Genomic DNA, 19,344 nt, shown 5'->3' on the forward strand with positions numbered 1-19,344 from the left:
CTCTAAATTTGCTTCTGAATGGGCAGGTGTTTCTTCAATGTGGGAAGACCCATGGATGGGGTTTGTGGCAGGGTTTGGAAGCCTGTTAGAAGGTCTTCTTCCTTCACTGCCCCCAGGCCATAACCTCTTGTAGAGATACCGGCTTGCAGCTGTGACTAGAGGAGATACAGGCTTGCAGCTGTGACTAGAGGAGCAGAGTAGGGCAAAGTGGAGCAGAGCAGTGGTGTCACTGCTGGGGATGCTGCTGTGGCTGTGGGCAGAGGGGGAGGGAGCCGGGCTTCTCCACGGGCTCAGGTGCAGGCGAGTGTCCAGCGGGAAGGCAAGTTCTGCCACGGGAACTAAGGCCAACGTGAGGGAGTGAAAACTTGTGCAGCTGGGATCTGCCTGAGCCACTGTGGAGGCCTGTGGGCCTGCTGGGGCACTTCCTGGGGCTGTGGCCTGGAAGATTTTCCCCTAGACTTTAACCTCTCCCATGGATTTCTGTTTATCGTTTCAAGATACGTTCGATACAGTGATTCTTGAAAATCATTTACTTTGCGATGTTTGGCGGTAACTGACGGTCTAATTGACAACCATTTAAATTTAAATTGTAGTTGCAGAATATTCAACAGACTTCCTTTCCCAGTTTTTGTGGTTTGCCCCTACTTCCCTGAGCCCACAATCCCTGAGAAGGACAGGCCGGGAGATGGAACCTGCTCAAGAGCAGCGGCGAGCCACCAGCCATCTGCCATCTCCCCTCCTTTTCTGTCTCCTTGCCAGGACGGCACCGGCCATGGTGTCCTGGATTCTACCCTAACCCACTTTCTGAGAGCCCTCAATCCTGCCCCTGCTTTCCTCTTGTATTAGCAGTCCCCCATTTTTGTTGTAATACATGTTTCAGGGATCAAACCTACAGGAAAAGCTGACAATAAAACAGCTGGAGGACCGACTCTGTTGCCCCCACAAGGAGTCCTGTGCCCTGCCCCACCAGAAGGTCCCCCCCCGGTCTAGTCCCCCATGAAACCTTTTCTTTTGACTTGTGCGTTTGCTGAAGGGCACCAGGGAATGGTGCCACTACAAGTCCTTTTGATTTTGTGTTCTCTTTTGTTTTGTGGCTAAGTGAGGGGGAATGAAGTGGTGGGAAGGCGCCCAGCACTCAGGCCCTGAGAAGCGAGGGGGAATGAAAATTGTATTGACGTATTGCTTGGTTATGCTCTGCAATACGAACCCACCTGTTTATTTTAATTCTCAAGTTTAGGTAAAGTCTATTAAATATTGTATTGGTTTTAGTTAAGAGAAGATTATTATTTTTACTATGATTGTTATACTTTGAATTTTAAATAAAACAAAAAAATGGGCAGTTGTGGGGGTTTGTTCTGGAGGGCACGGGCCAAGAACTGACCACACAGCCACACATCAGACAATCAACCACCAACACCAAGCCTCAGGAGAAGAGAAGCCACAACGGGTGACAGCCAGACAGCTTATGGTGAGCTTATCATGGAGAGCAGAGGACTCGAGGGCTGACTGGGAGTGGCCATGCAGATCAACAGCCTGCCTGGACCCATCAGGGCAGAGGGAAAACAGGTGATGGCTTTGGGATGGGCACCCAAATCTGCCGACACTATTCCCCAGTGCACCATCCAGCACCAGGAGAAGACTTGCTTAATTTTTTCCGTATTTTATCCAATTACTCTTTTTTGTTTTCTTTTTGCTACCTTCAACTTCTGTACATAGTCCTCTCATTCCTTTGATGTTTCTACCTCTTCCTTTCTTTGCACCTTCCCCTCCCGGATTGTCCGCTAAGCTATTCACAGAGGGCTTTTTTTTCACCCACCTGGTACCTGACGTGCCAACACCAAAATAATTCTCATTCTTTTGCCCCTAACCGCCTTCTCTTTGGGCCACTGTCCCAGCTGGCAAAGCTTCAGTCTTTCACATGTGTTTTTTGAGCAGTAGGTGGGTAAGGGCTGGCAAAGCGACTTCCTAAGGCCTACAGAGCAATGCTCTGCAAGCCAGACCTGTTCTCTTTCCGGCAAGGCTTCTTTGAAAGGACTTGACAATTCCCATCATGGAACTCAGGTAGTGTTGACAGAGCACTAGACTGTGAAAGGGTTTGAAAGGGGATAGGAAGCTCAGCTTGCAAATGAGACACAAGAAGCTTTCTCCCCACCAGAATTTTGGCATCCCAATAGCAGTGCTGCATGCTGGCCAGCTGTCCCCAGGACATCCTCCATTTGCACACCCCTCCCGCTGGCAATGGACTCACTTTGGCTGTCATGTGGGCCAGAGAAGGGAACAGGCACCCAGAGAGAGATCCTCTCACTGTGTTTCAGAAAATGACAGCACAGCAGCCTTTCTCAGGAAGGTCATATGAAATGACTTCATAGTCGTAACAGGCTGGATTGCCTCGGGGTGGGGGATCAAAGACATCACAAAACTCAAGAGGCTCCAACCTCCTCAGCATATCATTTCACTCAAGGTACTGGGTTCAGACCAAATACCTTTCCTGACTTTATCTAACCCTTCGGTGCTTCTCAAACCCAAAATCTTCCTTCTTCTCTTCAGTCAGCTTAACCACTTCTGCCTTCTTTATCTACAGCTGGAGAGAGCTTTGCAGCTGCCACCTCTGCTCCTCTGTCAGCCCCTTTTCTCCCTGCTTCCAGGGACCACCAACAGTTCCACATGCCTTTCTTCTGCACAATCATGCTCTACACATCGCCTACCATTACTACACATACTTGCCCTGCTGGAGTGATTTTCTGTTTTGCTCTGAGGAGATGGCAAGAGGTCTAAAAACTTTCCTAAGATAAGTTTAGGGAGGAATCTTCCCCACCCACTGTGGCTACCAGAGAGAAAATACAGAAATTTCTCACTATTACGCGCAACAAACTTCTATAAAACATATGAACGTGAATGTCTTACAACTTAGCAAGATAAAGACATGTAAACACTCAATGCAGCGAAGAACAGCACTTCTTCAGTCCTGTCACCACTTCATCTTTCCATGAAACAGCTCTCGAAGAAGAAAACTCAGTCCCACTTGGACCTACTTCAAACAGAGGAACTATCCACTTGGCATTCTTTTGTGTTCTCTGCCTGAGAAAGTTTTGGTGATGCTTTAATCAAACCAACAGTAAAAGTCTGTAAAAAGAAACTTAGAAGACCTCAACAAAGTGGCAATCACGAAAAACCTTTATTTGGCAAGAGTTATCTTATTTTAATTTTCCAGTACCTTTTCAATACTGATGAGGGTTCTTAGCACCATGTAGGCAAACTTGAGCTGAAGTAGGCAACCGTCCTTCTGAGACCTTTTCAGATTTAGGTAACTTGGGTTTTTTGTTGGATCTACACATTCTGTTCCATTCCAGTTTGCAAATTTGGACTGAAGTCTAGAAACGCAACTTTCTTTTCCAAGGGTCAGGTAGGATTTTTTCTGTGTATGTGATGTTAAGAGAGGTCCTTAGGGAGAAGGACATGGCTCTCTTTTCTTTCTTGGTCTCTTCCACCCTCTGGCACTCAAAGCCACACTTGCTGTTGTAGTCATTAGGTACAAGGTCCTGCTAGGATGGTTGACTGATTCAGAAACAAACAGCCATGCTGCCATACTAGGGACATTGCTCTGGAAATGAGCAGAAAGATAAACCATTTGATGTTTTTCACTTTAGACATGTTGCATTGCAGCTTTATCTGCAGCGGGGTCACATTTCCTGTACTGTCCAATACAGTTCCGTGTGTCCAGACCTAACTTGAATCACATCATTTAGGAGTCTCCCGCTGTAAAGCTCACAGCCATGGGATCAAAAGTCCTCTCCACCTCTGCTTAAGTGGCTCTTGATTCCAGGTCTGGACATACACCCAGTCTCCTGACTGGTGAGGATACACTTGAACATTCAGGGTTATTAGTGTTAAGAATGAGGTCTCATATGTCCAATTCCATAAACCACATACTTAAAATTTAGCAGCAGTTTTCATTGAGGTCAGCAATTTTAACTGAGATGAAATAATACAATCAGGTAAAATTCAGTCGTTACAGAAATTTGGTAGTGCTTCGGACAAAGCATAAGCAAAAACCGATTGATCGGGCTACGGGGAGGGTTTCCCACCCTGCCTCACGTACGAAGGCAAAAGGATCCAGACACAACTTACATACAGTATGCTAATACATATTCATCAGTAGTTTCCCATAAATCTCCTCCTATTTTCCATTCTTGCAATCTGTGTCACTCTCCTGCACAGCGCATGCTCCCAGTGTTGCCATGGGGTCTTCTGGTCTCTTTGGGGTCTTCTTGGAGGAAGGCTGAAGGTCTTCCTCACATGTCCTCTGGATAACCTGGCAGGTGGTGCATGCAGATTAAGCTTGGTGTTATAGAAGTAAGCATTATGTTCCAATTAACCCTTATTTATTTCATAGATAAGACCACTATTTTAGACTCCCCATCTGGAATTGCCCCCACTTTATTCATATCCAAAGCTGGTCCTGCACAGGGAGTTGCCTTAACTTCAGTTGCTGCCAATTTTGGTTTGGGAGTCAGTTCCTGACCTAGTCCATTCCCAAGGTCAAATCCAATCCCTCTATCCTGTCTCCTTGTAGATGTATCAGCTCAAAAAACCCATCTGCTCCATAATACTGATCACATATACTTTTCCCCATTATTTTCCAAAACTATTGATATACTTTTTGCAATTTTGTTAGCAAAATCACATCCATTTATCACATTAGCGAGACCAAAACAACAAACTTGCACCTTGATGAAAGCATTTGCTCCTAAAGGTTACAGATTCTCTAGCCAGCAGCATTTCGGCCTCCAGCCGCTGGTGGCAGACAAGGCTCAATGCCCACGGCCGCCAGGAGGAGGCACAGAAGGAGCAGTTTGCAAAGCTTCATTGAGAATCCAGGGAAACTGAGTCTCCATTTCTTCCCCATTTTCTTTCCAGAGAGCGTCTAGGGATATTTGAATTCACCACCCACCCTCTCCCAACTCACTTTGTGGAGGTGGTGCTGAGATTTTGTTTTCTCAGCCTTCATCCATAAATTTGATCAATAACACAGAAGGAGGTGAATGGGACGTCAGCTGTTTCTCATGCATTGCTTGCAGGTTCTCCCCTCCCCACGGGGTCCAAACTTTGCAAACCACAGGTTGTTGCCCTTCTCCAAAAGATTTATTTCATTCCTCCCAATAGCGAAATTCTCAAAACACTCTCCATTTCACTTTCTTTGGGATCATCGCTAATTTTCCCGTGTGATTCAACCACTTCTGTCGCAGACTGAGGTACCACTACCGGACACGGCCTCCTGAAAAGCGAATTCCTTCTTTATCCGCGGGCAGGGTTGGGATGAGGAGGAGGAGGGAAGAAGATTGGCTGTGCAGAGTGGAACGCGTCCTGCAGGGAGCAGAGGAAGGTGACATGCCCTTGGGGCCGTCCCGCCTCTGTGTTTGTGAGGGGCGGGCGCAGTTGAGGCTGAGGGCCGGGCTTGGACTCTGAGGCGTTAAAGGCCTGCCCGGGGCTGCGGGGCTGGCCTTGCAGGCAGGGCGGCCCGGCTGTTGCTGGCGTGTGGAAGACGCTGCTTCCAGGCCTTCCCCGGCAGTGTTAAATTGCAGCTCTAAAGCTCTTTGGCTTTGCACCAGCGTGTTTCAGTGGTTTCTCATGTTTTGGGGGCTGCCTTCATCCCGGCATTCAGTTGCTGCTCGGGCCTGAGGCCGGCTGTTGTTTCAGGCCCTGAGGCAATTTGCAACTGGTTCAGCTCCTTTTCTAGCTGTGGGCAACATTCAGCTCTCTGAGTCAAACCTCCATGCCTATGGGTACCAGGCATGGTCCTTTCCTGGGAATGTTTAATTTTCTTCTACCAAAGGTCATATTTGCTGCACAAGTAACTTTGGATGGTGCCAGTTTCCCTCAGTCACCGTCTCTCTTTAGGGCTGGACAAGCTTTCTATTGAAGCTTTTAGCAAGTCTGTCAGTGGAGAAGAGTTCAGATCAGTTTCTGGGAGGGATTCCATTACTTTTCTGCCAGAAAATAGCAGCGTTGACTGAAAACTTATTTCTCCTTTATTATGTCACGAGCAGTTCCTGCTGTATGGAAAAGGCCCATGTCACCTCAAGAGTACCCTGCTTGCTGTGCCAATTAAGGTGAAAGGCCCCAAAACGTTGCTCTATGAGAGGCTTTAAGAGGACTTAAACTTGTTCATGTATTCTGAGCTAGAAAAGCAGGATAGATACTGAAGCGATGTTCTCAAGGGGTTGGAACAACAGAAAACCCTTCCCTGGCAACTTTTGAAAATCAGAGAACTTTAAAGGCAAAAAAAAATTTTGATCAAGATTTAATCAATATAAAGCATTCCCTGAAGCATTAACTTAGCCCATTCAACTTAACAAACTCCAAGTCTGTTAGATTTTAAATTTCTCAAAAATCTGAGAGGATGGAACTGGGAGAAGAAAGAGAAAATGACCAAAAAGAACCAACAGAGCTACCACTCGAGGTTCCAGTGCTGTTCAGCTGATAGAAATTCCAAGAGGAGGTAGTGTCAAGAGATGTGGTGGCCGCACATCCCGAGGTAAATAGCCTTTGGCTTTCCTGGGGCCTTGCCCCACATGGGGCTCCCACTCTCCTGGCCATTTAGGAGTTGGGTTAGGGGCTCCAGACACAGGTGTGGAGCATTGTCTCCGGTGTGCCAGGGATCAGCGGCCACAGCTGGGCTGGGATGGGGGCCTGGGGGTGTGGGGCGTGCAGAGTAGGGCATCGCCTCAGCAGAGCAAGGCTTGATCTGCCCCTTTCCCCACCTACAAGCGCCCGAAAGGTTTTGAGGCAGCAATGTCCTCTAGTGTCTCACAACAAGGTTTCCAGGTTTCTGTGCTTCTTGGCTGTCAGGACTCCAGAGATTTGCGGAGGGATATTAAGAAACTTTCACTTTTACTCCTTCTAAAAGAGGCAGCATGAGGGTTGTTTTTCCTTTCTAAGGCCTTCCCTCCTTTCTTTGTCCTCTTCTTGAGGTAGTCCTTGTCAAGCCAGTCCTCTCTCACCTTCTCCATGACAATGGAGGGGGACAATGGAAAAAACAATCTGTGAGAATCTGAGATTGTTAGAGTTACAATGTAGTGAGGAGAAAAAAAAAAGAGCAGTACACAAGAAGAAGAAGAAGAAAATTGTGCAAAAGAGGTAATGGCTTAACCAAGCAAGGTGAAGTGTCACATGGGGCCCCTGGAGCAAAGACAGGATGGCCAGGGCTTCCAGAATGGTTCCGATGGTAGATTGGAGCTGCTGGTGCTGCCTGGAGCAGCTCTGGAGCTGCAGTGGCAGCTTGCTGCTCCCTCTCTGTGGCAGTGGTGGTGGCAGTGGCGATGGTGATGGGTGTCTCTCTCTCCCTGCGGAGCTCTGTTTGGCACTGCTGCTGCCATGAGTCTGCCACGCTGGGCTTGTGTGTGGGAATGGGATCTGCCGCTTCGCTGCCTCTTCCTGCCACCCTGCTGGGCTGCGCTTGGCTTGGCTGGACTCCCTTTGGGCTTGGCTGAACTCACTTGGTATCAGTGTCACCACTCTGGGTTGCCTTGTTCTGCTGGAGCAGAAAAGCAGTCCCACATGCCACCCTGGCCCTGATGGTTTCAGCTGTGTGTCAGAGCTGTCACTTCAGTGCCACCCATCTGAGCCCCGTGTCCTAAAATTTACTGTTGAAGGACAAAAGTGGGGGGAAAACATGGTGGTGCTGCGTTGGTGCCAAGGCCTCTCTGCTGGAGTGAGTCAGAGAGAAGGATCCTCCTTGCATTTTGTGCCATGGCATTTCCCTGCTGAAACCACACCCATGGCTGTGGTGTAAAATGCTTTGAATAAATAGTGCTGAAAGATGCATGGCCTTGCCTCTGTACTGAAGCCCTCTGGTCCTTTCCTGGGTAGTTGGCCAGTGGCTTTCCTGAGAAACGGCCCTGGTGACTTTGATGAGCAAGACTGCTTGATCCAGTTGTTCACAAAAGCACCTTAATTGTACTAGCACAACAACAAACTAAACAGTGTGCACAGTACAAAGAACGAAGCAGAAAAAGCCGGGGTCTAGGGTCTGCAGCAATACTTATACATTTTCAGAAGGGGAGGGGTTAAGGTGGGCTTTGAAGAATGGATCCAACAAGAAGGAATGGTTTGAAATTTTACAAGTAATGCAGTAATAATTATCCAATGGTAATGCAGAGAAATCAGAACTTTCTAGTAATCATTTGAATAATTGAACAAGAGGATCATGGGTGGGTGTTCTGACTCACACTAAATACAAGGGTTTTCATATTGCCTCAAGTGGAAGTCTCCTGAATTTTTCAAACCGGCTTCAACACTGCACCTGGGAGAGACCTCTAAATGTAATTGAAGTAGTGCTTCTCCTGCTTTCTAGAACTAAGGAAGGTCCAGCTGGAAGAAGCCTTCTGGGTTTTGCTCAGAAGCAATAATGGCCAAAGAGCAGTAATGGGGTTCCTCACATCCTGGTCCCTTCTCGGTGCTCGTCTTCTCAGTGTGGGCTAGAGGGGCTTAGTGTGATTTTAATTTTAGATGCCTTGAGCAAGAGGTTATGGACCGGGAGGGCTTTTTGTGTTGCTTTGTAGCAGAGGAGAACTCTGCAGGGTTTTTTTGGCATTCTCTGTAGAGAAGGTGTGGTTCTGTGCATGAACTCACAAAGCAGCCCAGGGCACTGCTATTGTGATGTCAGCGGCCGCATGGCAGCGTTGTCAGGCAGAGTTGCTGTGCCGAGGCCCGGAAGGGCTCAGTGTGCAGAGCAGCTCTGTGCACGCTCACTGCAGGGGAACCTGCTCATTGACGAGGTCTCTGCCAGCACGACTCTGAATATTTTTCTTTTCTTCCTACAGGTCTTGTCTGGTGCAGACTTGACCGGCGCCGCTCAAGCCATGGAGGGAGTGTGTGCTGCAGCTTTCACGGCCTTTACTGTGGCTTATTCCGGGTACTTTTTCACCCACCTGGCACGTAAGTAGACGTTTTTGTTCAGTGCAGCATATGGAAACCCAAATGCCACAAAGAGGCCTTCAGCTGGATAATGCCCCTGCCCCGAGCTCCAGCTAAGAAGGGGGTGTCTCTCGCCAGTGGGGCGTGGGCAGCATTTGTAATGTAGCCTGCAGGGGTTCCGCTCCTGCCGTGGCAATGGAGTCTGGAGTCTCCTCAGTTTGGTGGCTCCAGCAAGACAACTTCCAGGATGGGAAGACTGGGAGAGCTTGGCAGGAGTCCTTGTAAAAGCTGTGCGCTGCTCTCCAGGACTGAGGGGAAGTCCCTCAGTTCAAGTCTTCTTGTCTGCATTCCCTCATCCCAGCATGTGCCTGTGGAACTTGACGCTTCCTGCACGCTAAAAGAGCCGTTTGTTCTGTGATGAAATTACAGAACGCGCTTGGAAAAGGCCTCTGAGATAGACATTTTAGAGGAGTTCTTGTATGCTCCCAGACACAGGAGCTGTTCCACTGCTGTGTCACCATAGAACAGCCACCATGGCTCAGGGGGACAGGGGTGAAGCCTCCCTGGGGAAAGGTTTTCAGTAAGCTCATGGCAATTGCTGCATGCAATGTCTTGAGAAAATTGAAGTACAGGAAAGAGAGGAGCTGTAGCTGCTGCAGGCTGGGGTGGGGCAGAAGCAATGACTGTTAGAGAACCACTTGGAGATTTTCTCAGTCTCAGGTTTCTGTGGGTTGAGTGGCCAAAGAGGACAAAAGGTAGACACCAGGCAGTATTTTGTGCTGCTGTTGTCTTGCTTGCTGTGTGCCACAAGGGATGCTGCTGGAGTGATGCAGTGAAAGCAGAATGCTCTGTCTTTGGGTTGACTTTTTGGTGGGCTTGGCCAGCACAGGCAGTTTTCTTACAGCATCTGGTTCTTTTTCCCTTGTGTGTTGCAGGTCACATCAGCCTTGCCTGGAGAGAATCCGGTCTTTGGGTGAGTGGCAAAGGAGCCTCTGGCGTTGGTGGCATTTGACACTTGTGGAGCAAGCTGTGAGCTGGGCCTGTTGCAGTCCAGTGCCAGCCTGGCTGGATGAATGAAAGTACAGTCCAGGCCCTTTGCAGCCTAGGCAGCAGCAGGAGCTGGAGAAGCCCAGGCTGTTTTCTCCAGTTCCTTTCCAGAGCTTTTAAGCAGCTGAAAGTGGGGCTGCTGGGTGCTTTAAGCCATGATGGAATTTCTCCTGTACAAGAGAGTGCAGTCCCATCAAACTGGCCCGTTTTACTTGAGTTTGAGCACCTTAGAATCCCATTTCTCTGCAGATGCTTTCTCCTTAGTGCATCTGGCTCTGGAGCTGAATATAAAGAAGGTTACGTGTCCCTGACAGTGCTGTCTGTCTGCAGAGCCCAAAAGGAACCTCGGAGCCTCCTGTGGCTGCGTGTCTTCCTGAAGAAGAGGCCAAAGGGGAGGAAGATGCCCAGCAAAGTGCCCCTGCAGGGCCTGAGCATCCAGCATCAGTAAGTGGCAGCTCTGGGTATTCCTGTGGCTGGAGCAAAGCATAGCTGCAAGTTTCTGATCAGACAGCACCTCCCGTGCCTGGCTGAAGATGCTGAGGGCTGGAATCTTGCCTGCCCTTCCCCCAGGCTGTGAGGCCTGGAAAAGGGGCGTGGAACTTGGATGTTCAGGCATCACCTTCCTACTGTTCTGAAAGGGGCTGTGATTTTTTCTTAGCAAGAGAAAAGAGGTAGCATTAGGATGTCTTTGGATGCTCCTGGGGTACAAGTGAGGCCCTTGGTGCCCAGTGGCTGTGCAGGCTCCCTGTCCCCAGTGAAGAGAGCAGTGCAAAGGTGCAGTTCAGAAGCTTGCAGGATATTTGGAGACACTGTCCCCAGGAGGGACCTGGCCCTGCACAGAGAGCAGCTGTCAGTAGCTAAAGGATCAGCTGAGATGCAGCGGGGCCTGTAGCTGAATATAGGTAAGGTTGTGAAGGACAGGTTCTTTCCTGTCCCTCATGCTGCTGTGTGTCCACAGAGCAGAAGGGCAGCGTCAGCACCTGCTCTGGCTGCCTCTGTACCCGAGGAAGAGGCTAAAGAGGAGGAAGGTGCCGATGAACCTGCCCCTGCTGTCAGCCCAGGGCCAGAGCAAAGATCATCAGTAAGTGCCTGCTTTGGTTAGCAGTGTCTGTGGTGTCATTTTGTGCGTGGTGTAAAAGCAGCCTTTGGATTCTGGGCCTTGAGCTGGAGAAGCGGGCTGCAAAAGCTGAGAGGTGAAGAGCCCTGGATGTGGCCAGCAGCATCTTCCTAGGGGCTTGCATTTGAAATGGGATGGGAGGGGCATCTCTGCCAGGCACATTTGTGACCCTCATTCATTTCTTGTCCCAGAGCTCCACCTCCTCTGTCCTGGCACCTGCAGGAGCTGCAGCAGAAGGCTCTGAAGGAGCCTCCAGTCCCCAAGCTGGCAAGTCAAGCGTGAGCAGCTCGTGCATCTGGAGCACGAGTAGCTCCTCTGGCAGCAGAGAGCAGCTGGGAGAGAGGACAGAGGACAAGTGCCTGGCCATGCTGAGTAGGTCCTTTGTGATCCTTGTCTGCTGGAGCAGTGCCCTGTGTGTGCGTGTGTGTCGGCATGAGCTGTGCCAGCTCCTGTTCCTCCTCAGCTGAGCGCCAGGTGCTGAGGCCTCCACACAGGACCTGTTGTTGTGCTTTGAGGTGGTGAGGGGTCACCGGGCTGTTGCTCCTGCCTCTGAGAGCAGCTCAGCCTGGCTAGGCTTTGCCTGAGCTTCCCTGGAGGCAAAAGGCAAACCAGAGGTTGTTTCTGGCTGAGCAGGAGGCCGTGACCCAGCCAGTGAGTCTCAGGCCTCAAGGAGCTCCTGTGGGGCACGGCCAAGGTCATGTTCAGAACTCAGCCTGTCCTAAGGGCTGAGGCACCTCATTCCTAAGGCCCATCACAGTAGGTTGGAACATGAGCTCCTGCTCCTGAAAGGCAGAAGGCCATTGTTTAGGCAAAATTGTCCTGCTTAAAGCTGGAGATTGCGCTTCTGCTGGAAGCACTTTGCAATATTCTTGCTGTGCTGCAAAGGGCAGCTGTTGAGAACAATGATGCCAGGAGCCAAGATGCCTTTGATGTTTGCAAGGATTCAAGGTTTGGCTGAATGTCACAGAGTGTTGGTTGCCAAGAACAGCAAGGTTTTGTTTTTCCTGCTGCCCTTAATGTTTCCAGACAACAATCACTTCTCTTGGTTACAGGTTTGTGATCCCCGTCTGCTCTGACTGTTTCTGCATGTGCTTAGGTTTTAGTTTAGCCTTTTAGTTTGGTGCAGGCCATCTGTGCTGCAGGGCTGCTTGTCTTGCTGCTGTTGTTTTTGAGGTGGTGGCGGTGCGGTGGTGTTGTTGCTTCCCGACTGCCTGAGTTGAAAGGGCCCAGTGTGGCAGAGAGTGGGGCTGCCTTTCTGATCTGCTGCAGGGTGGGATCTCTTTTGAAGTGAGCATCTTTCCTTGGGTTTTTACAGAGATGCTGGTGAGCGAGGGAGATCCTGAGGCTGTCTACACAGAACTGGAAACTATTGGCAAAGGGTGAGTGCAGCCACAGCTCCTTCTTCAAAGGGAGGGCCTGTGCATTTTGCTGGTGTCACATCTGCCCAGAGCGACGTCAGGCAAGCTCCAAAGCTGTTCAGACACTGCGTTAAGATGATGCCTGATGATCTCTCAGTACGGGTCAGCATTTATAGCTGTGGTTCGAAGGCATGGCAAAGACACCTGGATGCTGGCAATGTCTTTTCTGCAGCAAAGAGCAGCACCTGGCAGATCTCCTGCCCCTCAAGTGTGTTGCACCTGTTTGCCGCTTTTCCCAGGAGAAATCGTTTTTGCATGTCTCAAAAGAACACAGAATGCGTGGGCATGAAAAGAGGAGAAACTTTGTTGCCTCAAAGGTCAAGTTAGCAGCTGACAGCTGTCAGGGAACAGCTCTCGGTAACATTTCTTTCCAGTAGTTTGCTGAAAACAGGGTTCAGTGGTCAGGATGGCCACCGCCTAGTCTACAAGGCAAAAGCCGAAATGAAAGAAGCAGCTGTCTTTTGTAGCTGAGGTGGCAAAAGACAAAGCTTCAGGGCAATGCCCAGTGCCAACGCACTCCAGAGGAAAAGGCATCATCTGGCTGATGGCAGACCCCTGGTGGATCCTGTTGGGTTGAGGCCTTTCCTGCAAAGAATCCACCAAGCTGTTCCCTTTGAAAGCCGGCTCTGCTGCCTGGAAATGGGACTGATTTGCAACATTTCCTCTGTGAGAAGCCAAATGTACAAGAAGTCTGCAGAAAAGTCGAGTCCTCCCTGTGTCTGATGCATTGAAGAGAAGCAGCTGCCAAATGCTCTGGACCCAGAACACAGCTGTCCAGGGATGCTGTGTTTTGAGGACTTCTCCATTTGTGTGTGCAGCAATGGAAGCCTTTGCCTGCTCTGGCTGTTGCTGGACACTAAATTGCTTGCAAGCTGAAGAAGGAATCTGTGTCTAGAGGCTTTCCTCCATGGCTGTTACATGGCTTCAGGCTTCTCAGGAGGCCTGAGTGGTGGTGCTTGAGTTTGGCAGACAGACTCCAAGGAGAGGTGGGAGAAGGCCCAACCAGCAAGTTCCTGGAAAAAACCCACACATGTACAGATACAGAAAGAGAAAAGGGGGAAAACATCAAGACGAGAATCGGTCCTGTTCCATTTACTGTTTGCCCACGGGCTTTTTTCCCATTGGACTGCAGTGTCTTGCCCTTGCAGGGACTAAAGGTCTTCTTCTTTCTCTGCTGCTGTTTTGTTTCTAGGGGTTTTGGCCTGGTGTGCATGGCAGTGGAGACTGCCACAGGAGAAGAGGTAAGCGTCAAGCAGCGCTGCAGCTTCTGCAGCTCTCGAGTGCCCTCCCCTCGGCTGTGAGCTGTGGCTGAGCTTTGGGTGGCCAGTAGAGCTTTGCTGCAAAGGGAAATGAAGTGCAGAGCAGTGTCCGCCTGCCAAATGCAGCGGGGACAGATTTTGTCCTCCTCAGCTGCCCCAGGGAATGCAAGGAGGCCAGGCGGTATCTGTCAGAGGAGGACACGCTGCCTGGGTCTTAGTGCCCAGCTGGCGTCTCAGAGCATGGCACTGCTCTTTGGGGCTGCAGGGTTGCTGAGTTCTCATTTCTGGCTGTCAGCAAGTACATGGGAATGGTGCTGGTCCTTCTGTAGGCACCTGCAGTGCTGCCCTTGGAAGTGTGCTCAGAGAGAGTGGTCTGCAAGGAGTCTCTCAAGGGCCCAAGCCCTGCTCAGAGCCTGGTGTATACGCCTAGGAGATCAAGGCAGGAGTTATGTCTTTTGGCAGTCAGGCAGTAATTGCAAATGTCAGTGGTGTGAAGGAAAATATTTTAGTGGAGCAAAATAAAAGTTCCTGAAGTGAGGAAGTGCTAGGATTGTCCTTTTTGGAGGCATTTTTTCCGTGAAGTATGTAGGGGTGTATTTCTTAAAGGGAAGAAGCCTCAGAATGTTTTATGGACGGCATTTTTTCTGTCGTGTCTGTAAGAGCTGGGTTTGTTGTTGTGCAATAGAGAATGCCAGTGGTTGCTGCAGGAATGACCAAACACCCTAGAAGTGCCAAAGGTTTCCCAGCAGTTTTGCTCCATTTCTACCAGCACAAAATGGCTTCCTGCTTGCAAGAGGTGTGTGAATGAGCATGGGGATGATAAAGTAATACCTTGGGAGAAGACTGGCCCTGGGGCAGAGTGAGGGTTGTTAGAGCTTGGAGGTGGAGAGCTTAGAGCGTGTTTCTCCCAGGTTTCCAAGGCAAAGGATATGTGGCTCCGTGTCTTGGGAAGTGCCCAAGCAGGCGCTCTGATGTCCTGTCACAAGGCAGCTTGGCCCAGCCCAGCACTATCATCCCATAATCACTGTCTCCATGTTGCCTTTGTGGTCCTGTGCCACAGACTTCTTTGGTTCATGGCTTTCTATGTCGTTTTAGGTGGCCATAAAGAAAATCAGTCTCTTGCAAGAGAGCGGCAGCGAACTGTGCCTGAATGAAATCCAGGTCATGCGTGGCAATAAGCATGCCAACCTTGTCAACTATGTAGACAGGTGAGTGGTTCTGCTGTTCTGCCGCGAGAGGTCATTCACATCCTGCAAGCCAGAGGTTCCGCCACTCCTTTGGTGGCTGGCAGAGGATGGAGCTGTTCATTCCTGTTTCTGGGCTGATCTACAGCGTCTTGGGAGGAGATTGCATTGGGGCTGTGTTAATCATTCCTGGCATACCGAGTTTGAAGGGCGCCTTCAAAGGCCAGACTCGGCTCTATCTTACCGAGCCAACAGCCTCAAAGTTCCTGTGCTCTCTCCCCATGGTTTTATTTGGTTTGGGGTTTGATTTTTCCCCCATGCGTCTGAAGTGCTGACAAAGCACTGTAGATTGTATTTCCCTTGGCCTGTTGCGTTGGTGTGGATACCAAGCAGTCTTTTAGACTGCCCAGAGTTCAAGGCCTGTAGAGCATAGTGAATGACTCCTCACTTCCTCCTGTCTTCCTCTGAGAGAGACACAGAAACGAGAATGCATCAGGTGGTGTGAGTGCGCACATTCATCTCCAGGCTGTTGTTTCCTCCTTTCAGCTACCTGCTGGACGAGGAACTCTGGCTGGTGATGGAATACATGGACGGAGGTTCCTTACACGATGTCATCAGGGAGACTCATCTGGCAGAAGGAGAGATAGCAGCTGTCTCTCGGGAGGTAAGGCACGGTGCTTGTGCTTCCCATGGCTTGGTCGCGATGGTCCTTCCAAACAAGTGGTAAGGAGAGGAGAGATTTCATCTCCTGAGCCTCCTTGCTGCCTTTCTCTTATGACTGGCAGTAGTAAGAGCACCTGAAGTGCCTGCCAGTGTCCCTGCCCTTCTTCTAGTGTGTTTGTGTTTGCCTCTCTAAACACTTGCCTGGAGCCTGTGTGAGCTGCATTCCTGCATCCCTGAAGGGCAAAAGTGCTGGTGGTGCAATGTCAAGCAAGTGGCAAAGACAAAGAGATACTTGCAGGACTCTCAGAGAGCTGAGCCTCAAAGGAGAGCCTTGCACCCAAAGTGGTGTTTGCAAAAGCATCCACTGTTGCCTGACTGGAGAGAGCACAGCCACTGCAGCAGTGCTCCGTCAGTCTGTGGTTGCAGGGCACGGCCGGAGGAACAATTGCCCTTTCTCTTTCAGAAGCAAACGCACCCTCACTTAGAAAGGCACTGCTGTCCTCGTGTTGGAGCAGCAAGCTCTTGCCCTTGCCAGCAGCCTGTCCTGCCATGGCTCAGCGTGGCCCAGGAATGTGGCAGTGTTGCAGATGTGCCACTTCCCTGCTTGTGGGATGAAATCCACTTAGGCTGGTGTTTCTTTTTCCTCTCTCAGTGCCTGCAAGGCCTGGATTTCCTTCACTCCAAGCAAGTGATCCACCGGGACGTCAAAAGCCGCAACATTCTCCTGAGTCTGGACGGATCTGTCAAGTTGGGTGGGTGTTGCTGACCAGGCTCCGCCGTGGCAGGCTGTGGTGTGGGGCTGCCTTTGGGTGACTGCCGGTTCCCTTGCAGCGCAGGCTGCCCTGCTGCAAGCGCAGAGCACAGCCACAAGGTGCAGGGAGGTGTTGCTGGGAACAAGGGCTCAGGAGTGCCTTTGGCTTGTGGATGTGTCCCTTCCCAAGCAAGGCACTCACAGTCTAATAGCTTCAGGGCACTAAAAGCCACTGTCTGAAACTGGGGGCTTTTGCTAAGTGGCCAGTTCTGCATTTCTTTTGCTGCAGGCCCAAGGAATGGCAGCATGGCCCCTTTATGGCAGCTGGGTTCCACGCTGCCTTCTTGGACATGGGTACAGTGGGGACTCCTTTTGTTTGCTTTCCTCACTCACGCTGCCTCCTTTTTTCTCCTCAGCTGATTTTGGCCTTGCTGCTGAGCTCACCGCTGAGCAGAACAAACGGAGATCAGCTGTCGGGACCACTTACTGGATGGCGCCTGAAATCTTCACCAGGAAGCTCTATGGCCCCAAAGTGGACATCTGGTCCTTTGGCATTGTGGCGATCGAGATGGTGGAAGGGGCGCCTCCTTACTGGAATGAAACCTCCCGCACGGTGCGCTGCAACTGCTCTCAGATTCTGCTGTCACCCAAACAAAATCTGCTCCCATGCCTCTGCCTGGCAAGCTTGCTAACACCTTGAGATGAGAGGTTCCAGGCTGCACAGTGTCTCGTGCTCCTTGTCCAGATCATCCCCTCTGCCAGTTCAGTGCAGGAACAGCACAAAGAATCGTGATGCCTTTTGCTTGACGGAAGCTTTGCCTAAGGGAGCAGTGAGCCGTGCTGAGCTGCATTGTATGGAATAATCCTTGGAAACAGTAGAGTTAGACCAAAGTTCATCCTCCAAATCGCCTGTAGAGCTGGTGTCAGTTCTCAGAGAAGCCAAGTGTGCTTTTGCTGATGGAGTTGCTCTTAATTGCATCAGCCAGTGAAATCAGGGGTGAAGGCAAGAGCCTTTGCATATTGGACTGGCTAGGGCTGCTTTGGGTCCTCTCAGCAGGGGCTGGAAATGTATCTCCCAGGATCTAGCAGGGAGTGAAGTGCCACTGGAGAGTGGAGGCTGTCCAGTGGGGTGTGTGTGAGCAGTTTGGGGTGCGAAGGAGACAGGTAGAGTGTGGCATTTCCTTCTTCTCTAGGTTCAAGAGCTGATCAGCAGCGGGGGCAGGCCGAAGCTGCAGAAGCCCAGGCAACAGTCGGCGTGGTTGCGAGACTTTCTGCACTGCTGCCTGGAGAGGGACGAGGACAGGCGCTGGTCTGCCCAGGAACTGCTGCAGGTAAAAGGCAAAGCGGCTGCAGGCTGCGCCAGCTGCCCGCTGCCAGGGGCTCCTCATCTGCTCAAGTCCAAGGCGTCTGATGGGCCCCGCTCCTAAGTATCTCCAGTCTGGGGGCTTGCAAAGGAAAACAAAGGAGAATCGTGGCCTAGGATGCCTTGGAGGGAGCCTTTCAAGGTCACCTAGACCAAATCTCCTCATCTGGATTCATGGATTTGTGGGATTGGGAGCCATGTTTGCCTCATGTAGCAAGGTCCTGGATGTGGAGACAGAGGTGCCCAGAATGCCCTCCTTTCTGCTTTCTGTATCTTTCTGGTAGCCAGAGAAAGCCTGTTTCAGCCTGTGAGGAAAGGTCAAGTTCATGTTTTCTTTTTCTCTTTGGGCAGCATCCGTTCGTAACATCAGCCAAGCCAACCTCTGACCTGACGCCTCTCATCATGGCCACGCAGCAGTTTATGGCCGACAGGAGATACTAGCCCTGGAAGAGGCCATTGTTGTAGTTTGTAGTTTGTAGTTTGTAGTTTATAGCTCGTAGTTTGTAGTCTGTAGTTTGTAGTTTGTAGTTTATAGCTCGTAGTTTGTAGTTTGAAGATTATAGATCATAGGTTGTAGTGTGTTGAGACTGGTAGTCAAAATAAATACTGTCATAAATAAAACCTTGACTGTGCAGGAAGCTTCCCTTTGTTCTCAGCCTCTGAATAAGCTCTAAATTTGCTTCTGAATGGGCAGGTGTTTCTTCAATGTGGGAAGACCCATGGATGGGGTTTGTGGCAGGGTTTGGAAGCCTGTTAGAAGGTCTTCTTCCTTCACTGCCCCCAGGCCATAACCTCTTGTAGAGATACCGGCTTGCAGCTGTGACTAGAGGAGATACAGGCTTGCAGCTGTGACTAGAGGAGCAGAGTAGGGCAAAGTGGAGCAGAGCAGTGGTGTCACTGCTGGGGATGCTGCTGTGGCTGTGGGCAGAGGGGGAGGGAGCCGGGCTTCTCCACGGGCTCAGGTGCAGGCGAGTGTCCAGCGGGAAGGCAAGTTCTGCCACGGGAACTAAGGCCAACGTGAGGGAGTGAAAACTTGTGCAGCTGGGATCTGCCTGAGCCACTGTGGAGGCCTGTGGGCCTGCTGGGGCACTTCCTGGGGCTGTGGCCTGGAAGAATTTCCCCTAGACTTTAACCTCTCCCATGGATTTCTGTTTATCGTTTCAAGATACGTTCGATACAGTGATTCTTGAAAATCATTTACTTTGCGATGTTTGGCGGTAACTGACGGTCTAATTGACAACCATTTAAATTTAAATTGTAGTTGCAGAATATTCAACAGACTTCCTTTCCCAGTTTTTGTGGTTTGCCCCTACTTCCCTGAGCCCACAATCCCTGAGAAGGACAGGCCGGGAGATGGAACCTGCTCAAGAGCAGCGGCGAGCCACCAGCCATCTGCCATCTCCCCTCCTTTTCTGTCTCCTTGCCAGGACGGCACCGGCCATGGTGTCCTGGATTCTACCCTAACCCACTTTCTGAGAGCCCTCAATCCTGCCCCTGCTTTCCTCTTGTATTAGCAGTCCCCCATTTTTGTTGTAATACATGTTTCAGGGATCAAACCTACAGGAAAAGCTGACAATAAAACAGCTGGAGGACCGACTCTGTTGCCCCCACAAGGAGTCCTGTGCC

At 50.5% G+C, this 19,344-nt stretch overlaps 1 protein-coding gene across 1 annotated transcript; it reads left to right on the forward strand.

Moving 5' to 3' along the window:
• Positions 1-1,518: 1,518 nt before the first annotated feature.
• Positions 1,519-18,159, forward strand: LOC131571610 (serine/threonine-protein kinase PAK 3-like). Its single transcript, XM_058824389.1, has 14 exons — positions 1,519-1,566; positions 4,754-4,851; positions 5,247-5,415; positions 5,698-5,783; positions 10,294-10,407; positions 10,922-11,044; positions 11,272-11,358; positions 13,691-13,739; positions 14,853-14,965; positions 15,488-15,605; positions 16,257-16,356; positions 16,772-16,968; positions 17,549-17,686; positions 18,070-18,159. Exons 1-14 carry the CDS (start codon positions 1,519-1,521, stop codon positions 18,157-18,159), a joined length of 1,530 nt encoding a protein of 509 aa, XP_058680372.1.
• The last annotated feature ends 1,185 nt before the right edge of the window (positions 18,160-19,344 follow it).

The sequence above is a fragment of the Ammospiza caudacuta genome, chromosome Z (genome assembly GCF_027887145.1).
Source record: "Ammospiza caudacuta isolate bAmmCau1 chromosome Z, bAmmCau1.pri, whole genome shotgun sequence".
Lineage (NCBI taxonomy): Eukaryota > Metazoa > Chordata > Aves > Passeriformes > Passerellidae > Ammospiza > Ammospiza caudacuta.